Raw genomic sequence first — 16,528 nt, 5'->3', positions numbered from 1 at the left:
AACATTAATCAAAAAAAAAAAAACGTGCAAAAATAAATTTAAAAAATTTGGTAAAATTAAAAAGATTAAATTCTTGATCTCATTTTTTATTTACTATTTACTTTTTTTAATTCTTTTACTCACACACACACACACACACACACACACACACACACACACACACACACACACACACACACAGAAAAGCACAAAATAACAACACTATTGTATAGACACAAACTAACTGCTGCTTAAATAATACTTTTTTCTTGTAGGAAATAACTCTTTCTGAGCAATACAGTTAATTTATGGCATAAGGAATACTTACTACTGACTACCATACACATTCATATCGACAGAGCGGTCAACATATCATGTAAGAACAACACTCATTTGGATGATTATTCCTTGTCAAAAATATTAGATTTACCGAATTTCTTGCAAACCGTAATTTTTAAATCGCTTACCTTATATTCGCCATTCTGTATATGTGTTGCAGATGGTGTACAACAACATCGGGCACATGACTCGAGAAATAATAAACTCAGCAACTCGTACTGCTGGTAGTAGCACGCAAATCATGTAACACGTGTTGTGTCAATGTGTCATGGTTCGTGTTACATCCTCGTGCCTTCTAACATTGCAATGTATGTCGATTTTGTTTATAAAGATTGTTTGTAAAGTTATTGTAAACTAAGAATAATAGAACTTAATGTTTGCATTAAATATTGAACAAAACAAAACAAAACAAAACAATGAGAGTAAATGTAAACCTTGAACACTAAGAGTCAGCCGGTAAGATGAGGTCAGCGGAAGTCTGTCGTCATCATCAACGGTTTCAGTGACGACAGTACAGGTGTACACACCGCTGTGTGTCACGTGGTCTGCAGCTAGGATCCTTAACTCCCCAGTCGTGCTGTTCCCTCTTCCTGACCACGTGATGGACGCGGGGGGAGGGTTGCTGTCAGCTTTACACCACAGGGTCACGTTGTGTCCAGGGTTTAACTCAGAAAGACTTGACAAGGGCTGTTGTTCCCCGGTGTTGTTAGTCCATGTTATTGTAATCAACGGCTTATCTGTAAATTGTAAAAGATTTTAAGTGGACTGTGGATCATTAAAAAACCAAGTATGAGTTTTTAACATATTTTTTATGTTTTTTGCAGTATCCTCTGTTTTACAAAAGGACTATTTTTTCTTGTGTTTTGTGGAGTTAGGTGAAGAGAAAAAAATACTAAAATTTATCTTAATTATCTTTTGAAAGCAATTCTTTTCTATTTAAGTATTTATTTTAGATTTTTGTCACTAGACTCTGAATTAATTTAGTTACTTAAAATACTTTAAATTGCTTACATGATGTAATTAATATTTTAAGTTAATGACAAGTAGAGACTGCTATAGTAATAACTGCGAATCTGTTAACAAAAAAGGGAACACTTTAGCAGTTATAAACATGTACTCACAGTAAACCTTTAGCACATGAACGTCACTGAACGTGGAATAAGTAGAATCAGATTTCCTCTCACGATAGTTGGTGTAGCAGCGCACTTGCAGTCCATTGTACTCTTTAGTCAGATTGTCAAACACTAGAAACTCGCGATTAGGACGACCACCAGCTGTGTCTTCCCATGTGTACTCAGTGAGTCGTTGATACTTTCGTGGTGTCACGCACTTCAGAGCTTTGTTTGCTCCTTCTATAAACGGGTACCTTTCGTCCCGAGAAACTATTAAAAGACGTTTGTCTGCAAAAAAGGGTCATGGAACCTACAAGGAACTAAAGAAAAAGGAATAAAGCAATGTTTTCTATCGATAAATATTATCAACATTTTACTAAGCGAATGAATGTATAAAAGAAAAGATTGTTCATGAAAAATTGAAAATACTTTTATTCAAAATCTTACACGTATTTGGACATTTACGAAACCATGCGTCATCTACAACCCTTCATCTTTCACACTGATACACGCACACATGCGACAATATAGAACGTATAGAGCATAACATATGGACAGAAGAAAAGAACACTATATCCTTGTTATTTATATTAATCAAACTTGTTAGACAATTAGTTTTACTGTCTCTGCTCATATCGAAGCTCAAGTCAACAACTTTCTCCTATAAAGACAAGTGCACTATACTATACACACCGCTAAAACATCAACTTGTTTTAAAATAAGTAACTATTAAAAGTGTGTTTTATGTTTAAACTAAGCACAAATGAATGTATAGGTTGTAAGGTCTCATAAACGTTTTACATTAAAAATATTTAATAAAATGTTATCACAACTTGCTTTACTTTCTAGGACGAAAAAGAAAAATGCCAACAATGTTTATACAAAACACAATTCAGACAATCTCACAAAATCTTACCTGTGTTGCAATAGACACCAACATCATCGGAATAACAGTCCTCCGCAGTGTTACTCCGCCCACATTCATCCAGGCTGCTCTCACTTCCCTCACAAACAAATGTGGCTTGAAGTAAAGGGCGACTGTCTTGTTCAAACACCCAGCCGTCTATCAGTTCAGCGAAATTTCTAATTGAAAAATGTCAAACAGAGTTTGTACAATAAATCTAGTGGTCTTCCTTTCTAAGGAACATAAATTTAAATAAATCCACTATTTAATTATTTGCATGATTTGAAATGTTTCTATGTGTATGTTTTATCAAATAAATAGGTCTATTGTTAAGTATTGAACATCTTTTATATTTCACATCGCAATTACACAATGTATTTTTATAAAGTATTTATTTCCATCTCGTAAAGTGATAATACAAGGAAATAGCAGCAGCATTTTATCAGGGTTCATTCTTAGCTCTAATTAGTCTGATAACTGCCTCTCTTTGTTGTAAAGTTTTTAAAACTAAATCAGTGGTTTAATCTTTGTCAAAAATTTTCTTCCTGTTGTTTTATTTTTGACAAAAGAAAGATAAGATCTCACGAGGTTAAATTGAGTTGTCTGCAGATGACTGCGGCAGTTTTCTCGTTGTTTACACACACTGTGCTAAATTGTTTACTTCCAATCTTCACTTCTACACGCCCCATGTTACTGTCTGTACGGCGAGGTCCTGTCAGTCGCAGACCTGTAACAATGAGGTGAAAGGTCATCACGTGCATGTCGCCTGCTGCGTAGTTGTTTGCTGGTCACAAACTTAAACAACAAGAGTTTAGATACTTTTAGGTTGTTCTTCTCCTCGCTTCTCGTAAAGGTTATATTTAAATATTACGCAAATGATCTTGTCAGAAAAGTGTAAAACATAATTTTATTCAGTTTAAGGCAGTTTTACTCTTGTTTACATTAGTTCTCTTAGGATGTACTTAGTTTTAGTGCCAGTATATTAAAAGCTTTATTTTTCTCCTAAATTAAAGAATATTGTGTTTATACATGTGCAATCGGCGGCTATGTATAATAAGTCATTTGAAATTATCGTGCAAATGAATTTATGTGACATATTGTAACAAAATGTCGTGTTATGATAATGTAATTCTGTTCTTTAAAACCAATATTTAAAGGCATTTTATTTAGTAAGCGCTAATTAATTGTCCTAAATGATGACATCTTTATTAAGTTTTTATATAATAAGCTGGAGCATTGGAAGACCTGCTTGACGTAGAAAAAAAATCAAACGGATATTTTACATTTGTTTGATACCTTGGCAATCTTTTGAAAAAATGTGTTCTGAAGTTCTTTAGAGCGAGTACAAAGATCAAACTTATACTAATAGGTTTAAACCTGTTGTGACAAACACTGTATAAATACAATGGTCTGTTTATTATTAACAATACTAGAGGTGTAACCATCTCTATTAGATTTTCAGTCATAATTTAGCACCAACAAGAAACACAAAGTGCTCCTTACAAACCCCCAGTGGCTTATAGTCCATAAACTCGATCATCTATTTACTATCGTGTAAACAGCGAGACCCTTTAAAAATCTTCGGCAATTTTAAACTCATTAACTCTGCTTCAAAGTGGAAAAGAATTACTTTTTTCTCCGAAAGCTTCCCCTCTCTTCTTCCCTTTCCCTTTACCATTTGTGTACAAATGCAAGATTATTTTTTGTAGAAAAGTGTGTTATATTATCTCGGTATTCGCATGTTTAGCACTTAGTCATACGCATTACCTACAATGTAAATCTTATGTGTTTTAGCGCTAGCTACTGTAAATATATCCATAATTTCAAAGAAAATAGACCACAATGAAGACATTTAAACTCTTTGAAGAATTCAAAGTTTTGTTTACTTACTAAAGCTGTTGAACTCATAAATAATACCGACATCCAGGCAGCTGCTTTTGTTAAGTTGTCCAATCTTGCATTGCTGAAGATCTGTTTCCATTCCTTGACACCACATATAATCAAATTGAAATCGTGAGCCATCGTTTTCTAGAAGATACTTCACAGTTGCTTGCCCAGTGCTGTTAACAGACAGATAGTACACATACACGTATATACAACCTTACCGCATGCAGGTTAAAGGGTTAAGGTTAAAAGACGTTCCTAGCTGTGCGAGGTGTTATAACCTCTACTAATCGAGGGGCTTATACCTTCCCTTAACCACTAATAAATCAGTCTCTCCACAGTAAAAAATACTATGGTACACAAATACCTGACTAGATTCCGTACAACGGTACAATCGTTTACAAATAAATAGCAAATTAAAAGTGTATTACTAGTTTTACTTTCTTTGCTGTATCAACTGTTTATTATTGTCAGTTATATCAAGTCAGCCATGTCATTCTGAAAGGCTAATTTAAACACATGCATACCACTCTTATAAAATTTGTCATTTGTTCCCTCTTCTAAGGGCTATAACCTTTAAATGAATAAACAACAGTTAATCAATCACGCTCATACTTAGAGATAAATTCTTTCTTCAAATTCATCTTTTAATAATGTTCACATCTTTCATGTACTGCTAGCACTAACATGTTTTCTTAGGTGCTAAGGTTTTAGACCAAAATAGGTAAGGGAAATTCACGGTATTGCAAAATTATCACCAGTATAGGTTTATTATGTTTGAAAATCAATTTAAACGGTTTGCGTTTTTTAGATATCAGCGATATAAAACTAAATTAGCCTCCAAAACCCATCCCTTAATTAATTTTCCGAGTACCGATAACAGTGTACTACATCACACTAACATTGTATTACGTCACGATGGTACACCATTCACAACATTGCCAGCCCTCAACAACAAAGGTCGGGTTCAAACAAAGGTGGAGGTTGAAAGTCTGCATTTCTCCTGCTAATGTAACAGTTTTTTTTTAAATCAGGATAAATGCACACTGTCAGCGTCCAAATAATCCAAACTTTGCTATCTCTCTATTATTGGTGTCGACTGTTGATATTTTAAGGTGGTCAAGTTGCTGAGAAGCCAAAAAAAATTAATAAAGTGATTGGTCGAGGACCAAAATAATATTTAAACACAGACAACTTCAAAGGCCAAGATCATACTGTGCGCCATTAAGTCATTTAATGTAAAAACCTCATCAAGACCACATCAAGACCGCTGAAATACAGCCGTCGTCTACCACTCTGCTTTCCTTTTAAATTATACTATAGGATGTTTTGCTGGAAACAAGCATAGAACACATTTATTATAACCGTGAAGTTATCTAGTATGTGTTGTCTATAACACCGAGAACCGTAAAGAAAGCACTCACAAGGAATAATAGACTAATAAACATATAGAAGCAACATGTTTTGAACAATATCCATTTGATTGGCAGAAGATTTTAGCCAGTTTTAAAGACACATTGCTAAACGAATTGAAGCATATGGTTTCTGAAAAGAAAAGGTTACACACAATAAAATAGTTTTGATGTTGTTTTTTTATTTACCCCAAAAAAATGTTGAAAGAAGTCGTTGGTTAAATGTTTTTTTTTTTTAAATTAGAAGAACGGCCTTGGAAACAAAATAAACTTCCTCAGCTGTATTGTACTTGTAGTAGACGTACATATTCACACACAGAGCAAGTTCCTTGCCTTTCGACAGGTGAAAAGCAGTCAATCCTATATCACTATATCATGTCTGTATACTCTGTGTTTCCACAGATTGCAAGCTTCCCTTGTTTCTACCAGAGGTCGCTAAAAATCCAGCTTGTAACGGCCAGTTTGTACTTCTCTTGTGCATTATTATTTTTTTCTTTGCACAATAGTAGCGAAAAAAAGCTTTTACGCATCGTCTCAAATCCGTTTTTCAGAGTATAAATAAGCGGTTATTGTGAAATTGAAAACTCAGTCTCTATTATTTTCTCACAGTTTACTTTTTTAACTTTAAATCTGACATTTACATTAATAGTAATACAAAACAACAAATTATAAGACGTATCTAAAAGGTTTGATTTAATCGTTTTACATTTCATTTTAAGTCTAATGAGATAATAAAACATGTATTGGGCGGTTTGAAAACGTTTTTAAGGCTTTAAGAACAACAAAAACAACAACAAAATGTATCACGTGATTTTTAAACTTGATCATTTAATAAAATCAAGCCACAAAGGTAGGAATAACATAGCAAGCACAAATAAACCCAAACAGCAACGTACGCAAAGGCAATCAAAAGTTAAAAGAGAAAGAGACATCAAACAGTGCATCACTATTTTAAAAATAAATTAATGATAAGAGAGACAAGTGTTGTTTACCAATTTTCTAAATAAAAAAAAACATTCAGTGCATGCATGCTTGACATCTTGCTGTTGGATGGTGCGGTGGTAAAACAATGGGTCACTGACCTGTTAAATCCCAGCATCCTGCAGGCCACCTCTACTTCGCTCTGTTCAAATCTATCCTGACACACTGTAGTCCATTCTCCTTTGACCGATATTTCTAGACGTCCTGCCGTAGACGTCCCGCCAGATAACCGGGCTGTCATAGGTGTGGCTGTCACAACACAGTTGTGGTTATTTTGTTAAATCGTGTTTTTTTTAATTTTGTTGTCTTTTGCGATTGACTGCATTAGACACACCATGTGCATACAATATTACACTCCTAGCTTTGTTTAAATTAAAGGTATGGACGATTCGGCCTATCTCAACAACTACTGGTACAGTTAATGATAAGCAATACAAAATAGAGTTAGAATTCTCCAGTGAGTTCACACTCATAGTCGAGGCAACCTTAGCCAGGCCAAAGGACATGACACGTGAGGTAGTGGGCATTATGTGCAACATCCACGACATGCGCCATTGCATTTGTTGACGTGGACTGTCCATACGCGAAAGGCAAGCTAAAAGCTGCATGTTACATGTTCTCACTTCACCCGGTCATATTGGGTTATATTATAATATTGGTGTCACCTGACCCACGTGCACACCACACAATGGGGAGGTCTTCTACAAATGATCAAAGTGAGACCGCCAACCCAGGCGTAGACCGAGACTAACCCTATAAACCATCCCCGTAAATTACAGTTCACCGAGGTAAGGATTGAGGGATGGGAGAGGTTAGTCTCTAGATTAAAGACAAACTGTGTATACAGTGAAGTGTGTTTTAATCTTCTATTAGTGTGCCCTGCATGTAGGTTTAGGTTTAGGTGTAGGTCTAGGTGTAGGTGTAAGTGTAGGTGTAGGTGTAGGTGTAGGTGTAGGTGTAGGTGTAGGTGTAGGTGTAGGTGTAGGTGTAGGTGTAGGTGTAGGTGTAGGTGTAGGTGTAGGTGTATTGATTGATGTTATGTGTGACGTTTAAATTTAGGATTAATTATAATGTTCCTCTAAAAATTTGCCAAGTGATTTAAAGTGAATGTAAATGTGTGCGTGATAAGGGTGACTGTGTTTTTTTAATTACTTGTTGGTGCTTCCAAATTTTAAAAAAACTAAACTTCTTTCGTGAACAGCAATAGAGACGAAAGATTATTGTCTTGTATCCTGTTGACGATATTCTTCTTTACCAAAGTTTGTAAATGTAAGATATAAAAACTCCTTGTGTCATATTTAAATCTCTTCTGTAGATGAAACTAAAATAGAAACACGACGTGAATCTGTTAGGCTTACCTTTTATTGGCTGTTTTCTGTCTGTTTATAATAATAAACAGAAAAATGATGATGATGTTGATGAGGATGATGATGATAATGATGATGATGATGATGTTGATAATAATGCGCATTATACACTTTGGAACGCACTTGCTTTCTACACTAATTTGTACAAACATTAATTTGAAAGTAATAAAGCGATTATTAACAACGTGGTAATTAAATTTTTAATTAAACAATAAAATACTGGAGTAGCTGTAAATGTTTAATTATTACTGATCTACATACTGATGTTGCACATGACACCGACATCCCACCAGTGTTCACAGTCGTGTTTGTAGAGCCCCAAGTGTTGACACTGCGCCAGGCTGGTTTCGTTCCCCACACACTGCACGTAACTGAACAGAATAGGACCAGAGCCTGCTCCGTACTTGCCTGACCCCACGGCTACTGCTGTTGTGCTGTCCGACATAAGAAAAAAGAACAAGACGATATAGACATTAAAAACATACAGACTTTTGAATATTAATGAAGAATAACGTGTGTAAATACACACACACACATATGCCTGCATATGCAAACATATACTTTGCGGAGGAACTGAGCGATTTGCATTGCCGATTGCAAAAGAATTAAGAAAATGGGTTAAGGCAAAATCAGAAATTTGTTAAGAGTGTATTAATAAGTCTTCTGTAAATGGTTTAGGTCGACCTCAATTATTGAACAAAAATTAATATCTTCTGAAGGATGGTTCAATGCATATCTCAAGCACCCCAAAAAGCCCGTATTTAAAAATACCTCACGAGTTACAGGTTGCATCCAGGAGAGTATTTTCCAAACTTTCTTTAACCCTTTTTTAGCGTAATTTGCATAAGCGAATACTGGGTCCATGCGTCCCGTTCACCAAACTTATTGTAACTATAATGTCTGCCAAAGTTCTCTAACATAATTTGTGGCTGTGACACCGCTCGTGTCCCTTTGCCAACTACATTTGGAGTATTTCACATGTAAAAACCTTGTTAAGGTAAGTGAATGTAGATTACCGTAACAGTGTGGTACCCAAGCTGTCGAGTGAGCTTGAACTAATGATGGGCTACAGCTGAAAGTAAGTGTTAAATAACATGATGGCAGTTCCATTATTGAATAATTTTATAACAATAATTTCATGATTATAATAAATGCTTTTACTTTTTTGCATGCATACATGTTATTTACGCAGCAATTTCGTTTTGCAATGTTGTGTATCAAATATAGAAAGGTATGAAACATAAAAGGGTATAAAATATTAAAACGTATGAAATGTAAAAAACGAAATCAAGATATAAATATAGTATTAATCGTTTAATCTCGAAATTATTCTCCTGTAGATTAAAAAAAAATCTTGATTGAGTGCGTCTCATCGGTATTAAGCTGCAGTGAAATCCTGAATGAAATATTTTACTTTTAGAAGCAATGGCACTAAAGTTCTACTGTCACCGTTCCTTTTCAAATAAATAAAAAACAGCTTACTGCTTCTTGAGAAAGGATATTTTTCAAAGACAGGAACTATCTTTAAAAACCTCGTACTCTCATTTAGCCGAAAATTAATCATAAGGATACTTCTCCTATTAAACAAAAATGTTTTAATAGAGAAAAATGAGATAGTGGCTTTTAAATCGTAATGGGTATCATTCCATACCTGTTAAATCCTAGCATCCTGCAGGCTACCAAGGCCTCTTCCTGTCCAAATAAAATGTCACACACTGTGCCCCAAGTTCCATCGTACAATATCTCTAGACGTCCTGCGTCTGCTGTGCCACCAACTACACGAGCTGACATCTGCTGAGCTGAAATTGAATGAATTAATAACACAGTGAATTAATACATTCAGCTATGGTATTTATTATTATAAAGAGGAGATTTGACTTGAAATAACAGTTTCTGATTTCAAGCAGTGGCGAACATTTAATTCACTGCGTTTATTCGAGCATGGGTAATAGTAAACTATATTAGCAAGTGGCTGTTTAGTACTAGTATAGCTCCTACCCTCTAGATGACTGTTAATTAGCAGTTTTAGTCTCCTTCCGCTGTGACATAATTATTTCTTTTGTCCCAACGCTGGGAAATATGTTAAATAAATTTTTGCCTTTTTGTTTTTAATGTCTAAAATCATAAAACACTTTGAAACACTTTCTAAAACTGTAAAGTAGGAAGTTCTTAAAAATACTGCAAATTCATTTGTAGTTGAAAGATTAGACGGAAGCAACACATAAGAAATGCAGGTCCATCGTTTTTCTTGTGAGTTTCTTGCAAGAATCAAATACTAACAATTCTCCGAACAAAAGATTAAAAAAATGTCATTAATTTACTCTTGCAGCTACTTTTGTTATATGCTGAAAGAACTAATTTCATTTAAAACAAAGTAATTAAAACTAGAGCTGCTTTACTACATGCAACCACTTTTCCATACTGCGCAAAAATTGTTTAGTAGTCTTTTATTTTCAATAGCATTAATACAATCAAATTTAAATCAGCCTCAATCATGAAATTTTATGATCGAGTGGGTTAAATGGTTGACGTTATCACCCGGGAGTGACTTCCCTTAGACAGGGTAAACAGCCGTCATTTTTGTGATGCGGAAAATTTGGACAGGGCAAAGAAAGAGTATGTGGTTTGATTTAGAGTGTATACAAGCCAAACGCGAAACGAGAAGGTGTCTCAGGAAATTTCGACGTACGGCTAACGCTAACGACAGACAAAAATATGCAGAAACTTAGGCGTCGGTATCGAAACATAATGGAAAGCAACTGAAAGCAGTTTAAAAAGGATCTGTTGGATAAACTGTCCACCAACACTGACATCACACAAGCATTTTGGAAAGAGGCAAAAGCAATCTGCAGTCTAACCCTGAATGTACTATAGACAACAGAACATTGTATGAACACTTTAAAAATGTTTTTCAAGGTGACATAGTAGATGGTAGGTGGGATAATAAGGACCAGGAAAGTGAAATATGCCCAGCAGGGACTGATGACATAGATCATCCAATAACCACAGAAGAAGTGATGAAAGCTATAAATCATCTAAAACTAAATAACGCACCGGGGCCTGATGGATTATTTGCGGAAATGTTAAAAGACCATATACAGTGGAACCTCGGTTAACGAACTTAATCCGTTCTGGAGAGCTGTTCGTTATCCGAAACAATTTTTTTTCCATAAGAAATAAAGGAAATAGATTTAATTGATTCCCAGCCCCTGTTGACTCGCTAATATTTGAAAGTTACAGGCTATATAGGTATTTGTTTAATAAGAAACAGTTATAATACAATATAAATGGAGTTAAATAAACATAAAAACATTAACGAAAGCATTTAAACATCAGAAAACTTGCCGTTTTGACGGCGTGGTTGGAAGCAGGTGTGGGGAGGAAGGGGTGGAAGTACTGCTTTCATTCCCCCTCCATGAGCACACGTGACATTATAAAATCGAGGGAGACTTCCCTTTTCTGTAGCTTTGAGGTTAAAGGACAAAACTTGTCCAGTGTCTGTTCCTTCTGTCCTTTTTGTAAACCTCTTCGGTAATACGACATCACATATCCGACAGACGCATGCCACCTTCATACTTTGAAATCATTTCCTTTTTCAATTCATTTGTTGGCCGCTTCCTTGTCATTACATCACTACTATTAATTGCTCTTAATCTTCTTTGGAGCCATGATTGAGGATTATATTATTAAAAGAAAGCACAACAATCACTAAATAAGAAGGATGCGCATAGATAAGGAACGACTGATCGTAACTGTGTCTCGAGCGCGAATGATGACATGCTGGTCGGTCACGTGTGGTTCACGTGGCTGTTCGTTATTCAAAATTTTGTTCGCTATCGGACACATACTTTTAACGAAATTTTTGTTCGTTATCCGAAATATTCGCTATCCGAGGCGTTCGCTAACCGAGGTTCCACTGTACTAAGGTACCTGGTGACTTTATTTAACAAAATTTTTGACAGCGGGGAATACCCTAAAGCCTGGAGTGGCGCGACGATCGTCCCATTATTTAAAACCGGGAACCGAGATTGCCCGGACAAAAACAGAGGGATATCGCTAATCAGTACAGTAAGTAAAATGTTTGCATATATCCTGAACCTGAGACTAACAAGTTGGGCAGAGGAAAACGGTAAGATAGCTGAGGAACACAGTGATTTTAGGGAAGATCATTCCACTGCAGATAATATCTTTATACTGTATGCTATTATGCAACGCTATTTACTCAATAGACCGGGTAAAGTGTATGTATGTTTCGTGGATTTTAGAAAGGCATTCGATATGGTTAATAGAAACAATGTCATGTTTTATGTTTTATGAGAGTTGGAGGCAAGACGCTTACAATTTTACAAAGTATGTACCAGAATATCAAAGCCTGTGTAAGATGTAATAACAAATGTACAGAGTATTTTAATTGTCCGACCGGAGTAAGGCAGGGTTGTATTATAGCGCCCATTCTCTTTACGTTCTTTATAAATCAGTTAGCTGTAGACGTGTCTCAGAACGGTATTCATGGCATCCAGCTGGTTCCAGATATCATGCAGATACTCTTACAGCTCTTTGCTGATGATGTACTTGCATCATATTCTGTTACTACTACTACTACTCCTCTTCGTGCATCAGGTTGCACATAAGGCCTCAACCAGAGTCCACCACCGATGTCGATCGGCTGAAACCCGCTCTAGGTGACCCCATGTCCAGCCCCTTCCTTTCATCTCCTTTTCCATTCTTCTTCTCCAAGTTTTCTTTGGGCGGCCTCGTTTTCTTTGGCCGTCTGGAGTCCATCGCAGGGCGACTGTGGAGAGGTCTGCTGTCTGCTGGCGGAGCACATGTCCAATCCATCGCCAACGCCTTCGTTGAACCTGCGTGGTGATGGACTCGGTTTCAGCTCTTCATATTCTGTTACTGGTCTTCAAAAGCAGCTTGACATTTAAAAAAAAAATATGCTGAATGTTTAGGCATGAATGTGAACCTCGGAAAAACTAAGGTCATCGTGTTCAAGAAAGGCGGATTTCTAGTAACAAAGATGTAATAACAAATGTACAGAGTATTTCAATTGTCCGACCGGATCAGTTAGCTGTAGACGTGTCTCAGAACGGTATTCATGGCATCCAACTGGTTCCGGATATATTACAGATACTCTTTCTGCTCTTTGCTGATGATGTTGTCCTTGCGTCATACTCTGTTAATGGTCTCCAAAGGCAGCTTAACATTTAAAAAAATTATGCTGAACGTTTTGGCATGTTTGTGAACCTCAAAAAAACCAAGGTCATCGTGTTCCGGAAAGGCGGATTTCTAGCATCAAAGGAATGTTGGTATTATGGTAAAGAAAAGATGGAGGTTGTTAACATGTATAAGTATCTAGGTACAGTGGAACCTCGGTTAACGAACTTAATCCGTTCTGGAAAACTGTTCGTTATCCGAAATGTTCGTTATCCGAAACAATTTTTTCCATAAGAAATAAAGGAAATAGATTTAATTGGTTCCCAGCCCCTGTTGACTTGCTAATATTTGAAAGTTGCAGGCTATATATATAGGTATTTGTTTTAATGAGAACAGTTATAATGCAGTTTAAATGAAGTTAAATATAAAAACATTAACGAAAGCATTTAAACATCAGAAAACTTGCCGTTTTGACGGCGTGGATGGAAGCAGGTGTGGTGAGGAAGGGGTGGAATTACTGCTTTGATTCCCCCTCCATGAGCACACGTGACATTATAAAATCGGGGGTAACCTTTTTCTGTAGCTTTGAGGTTAAAGGAAAAAAACTTGTCCAGTGTCTGTTCCTTCTGTCTTTTTTGTAAAACTCTTGGGTAACACGACATCACATATCCGACAGACGCATGTCACCTTCATACTTTGAAATCATTTCCTTTTTCAATTCATTTGTTGGCCGCTTCCTTGTCATTACCTCACTACTATTAATTGCTCTTAATCTTCTTTGGAGCCAAGATTGAGGATTATCTTATTAAAATAAAGCACAACAATCACTAAATAAGAAGGATGCGCATAGATAAGGAACGACCGATCGTAACTGTGTCTCGAGCGCGAATGATGACATGCTGGTCGGTCACGTGTGGTTCACGTGGCTGTTCGTTATCCGAAATTTTGTTCGCTATCCGAGACAAACTTTTAACGAAATTTTTGTTCGTTAACCGAAATATTCGCTATCCGAGGCGTTCGCTAACCGAGGTTCCACTGTATTTGTTTCACGACTAAGCTCTCTCTTTCCCTTGCTGTCGATGACCTTGCAGCTCAGGCCAAAATCAGATCCTGCCAGCTATTAAAATGCTTATGGCAACTTGGAGATATACCAAGAAAATTTTTTTTCAAGATGTTTGATTCTCAAATTATACCGATACTTACCTAAGGGTCGGAAGTTTGGGATTTCCAAAGATATGAGGCCGTTGAAAAGGTACCAATGTTCAGCTGCAAACGTTTCCTTAATGTGGGTCTTCAAACACCAAACAAAATGATCTATGGTGACCTAGGGCGGTATCCAGTGTTGGTGACCACAAAAGTTAGATCCATTAAGTACTGGCTCCGACTCATTCATATGAATGACACTAGACTACCCAGAAAAGCATACAAACATGTTATATTATCTACAAGAAAACGGTAAACGTACTTGGGCTTTTTTTGTAAAAGAACTTTTTTTGTGTCAATGGCTTTGGATTTGTTTGGCGTCAGCAAAGTGTCCGTAACCAGAATATGTTTTTAAGAACCTTTAAACAAAGACTTATAGACTGTTCCCAACAGGAATGGCACAATGATATATGCACAAATGAAAGACTTGAGCTGTATTCTAGTTTTAAGAGCTACGTACAACCTGAGAGATATGTAAATATACTGACAATACGCTGTTTTAGAGAAACATTTATTAGGTTTAGATTTGGAATATCACCCATCAATGTACACCGATATCGATACAAAAATGATGTATCTCTCAGTATGTTAAGTTGTCCCTGGTGAAAGAATGAGATAGAAGATGAAGTGCATGTTTTGTTCGATTGTCCGGCCTATGACAGTTATAGAGCGAAAGTTGATGTCCTAAAATCTACAGTGACATATAAACAGGGCAATGGTGGAATAACGCAAGTTTTACAGATGCCTCGGAAACAACAATAACACAAATATCAAGATTTTTGTATCTTGTATTTAAAACTAAGAATGACATAAGTTCTTGAAGAAATGTTAATATGCATTGATTAGGGAATTATTAGGAATATTGCTGAGGTTGTTTTTTGTTTGTTTGTTGTTTTTTTTCTGAAATTGTGTAACCTCCGTGAAACAAACCAAATGGTTTATTCAATAAAGAATTCGTTCGTTTGTTCGTTCCCCTGTCTGTCGATGAAACTTAAAAGTGAAACTTGACGTCAATGTGTTTAGCTTATTGGTTATTGACTGTTTTCTGTCTTTTTTAATAATAATAATAATAATAATACGTATTACACACTTTTGAACGTACTTGATTTTTAAACTAATTCGTGCAAACAGTAATTTTCGAGAGTAATGAAGTAATTTTTAACAACTCGGTGATTAAAATTTTAACAAAATAGATCAAATACTTGAGTTACTGTAAATGTTTTATTATATTTGGTCTACGTACTAAAGTTGCACATGACGCCGATATCCTTCGTGTGTCCACAGTTGTCTATGTAGGGCTCCCAGTGTTCACACTGCGCCAGGCTGGTTTCGTTCCCCACACACCGCAGTTCATAGAACAGAATAGGACCAGAGCCTGCTCCGTACTTGTTTGACCCCATGGGTACTGCTGTTGTACTGTCCGACATTAGAAACGAGAACAGGATGATACAGACATTCAAAAGATACAAACTTTTAAAAGTTAATTACATATGCACACACACACACACACACACACACACACACACACACACACACACACACACACACACACACACACACACTCATGCCCGCACGTGCAAACGGTCACGTTGCCGTAGAGCTGATCGTGATGGGCGGCCGGGATGTTAATTTAAAGAGAGTAAAGTGTTCAATACATACTAGTCATAAAGTGACAGACATGCGAGTAAACTATGCAAACAATTAATATGCATCTGTATCTTCTTTAATTCTTTGGGTATCTTGTGGGAAACTAATGTTTTCGGGTCCCAACTGAAGTATATAGTTGCAAATCTAAACTTAATGCAAATGTCAAAAAGGCAGCTGCCGGAGTGGAGCCTGCAGCTTAATTTGACTAAACATGGACAACTTTGTGTCCGAAAGAATTTACAGATTGATAGCTCAATTTGTCTCAATTCAGTGGGTTCAGCTGCATGGCTGTTTTAATTCGATTAAACGATTTGCATTGTTCATTGCAAAAAAAAAAACAAAAAACAAACAAACAAACAAAAAAAACAAACAAAAAAACAAAGGAAAGAAAATGGGTTAAGGCAAAATGAGAAATTTGTTGAGAGTATATTGTGACGTTGTGTGAATGGTTTAGTGTGAACTGATATCTTGAGCAATGATAAACATCTTCTGAATGACGTTTGAATAAGTATTATAAGCATCTAAATAAAAGCCTGTATC

The 16,528-nt window shown here is 36.1% G+C and overlaps 1 protein-coding gene across 1 annotated transcript in view; it reads right to left on the bottom strand.

Annotated features, from left to right (window-relative positions):
* Positions 1 to 502: 502 nt before the first annotated feature.
* Positions 503 to 16,528, bottom strand: part of LOC112569199 (deleted in malignant brain tumors 1 protein-like) — a 54,910-nt gene continuing 38,884 nt past the window's right edge. Inside the window, exons 9-17 of the mRNA XM_025246925.1 lie at positions 15,585 to 15,757; positions 9,630 to 9,777; positions 8,240 to 8,412; positions 6,713 to 6,860; positions 4,225 to 4,394; positions 2,920 to 3,061; positions 2,347 to 2,513; positions 1,440 to 1,718; positions 503 to 1,055 (exon numbers count right to left, since the gene is read on the bottom strand). Coding sequence (XP_025102710.1) covers positions 673 to 1,055; positions 1,440 to 1,718; positions 2,347 to 2,513; positions 2,920 to 3,061; positions 4,225 to 4,394; positions 6,713 to 6,860; positions 8,240 to 8,412; positions 9,630 to 9,777; positions 15,585 to 15,757 — 1,783 coding nt within the window. The 3' untranslated portion in view covers positions 503 to 672. The remainder of the gene's footprint in view (positions 1,056 to 1,439; positions 1,719 to 2,346; positions 2,514 to 2,919; positions 3,062 to 4,224; positions 4,395 to 6,712; positions 6,861 to 8,239; positions 8,413 to 9,629; positions 9,778 to 15,584; positions 15,758 to 16,528) is intronic.

The sequence above is a fragment of the Pomacea canaliculata genome, linkage group LG7 (genome assembly GCF_003073045.1).
Source record: "Pomacea canaliculata isolate SZHN2017 linkage group LG7, ASM307304v1, whole genome shotgun sequence".
NCBI classification, from domain to species: domain Eukaryota; kingdom Metazoa; phylum Mollusca; class Gastropoda; order Architaenioglossa; family Ampullariidae; genus Pomacea; species Pomacea canaliculata.
The sequence above is the reverse complement of the archived record's forward strand: the minus strand, read 5'-3'. Positions and strand labels throughout refer to the sequence as shown.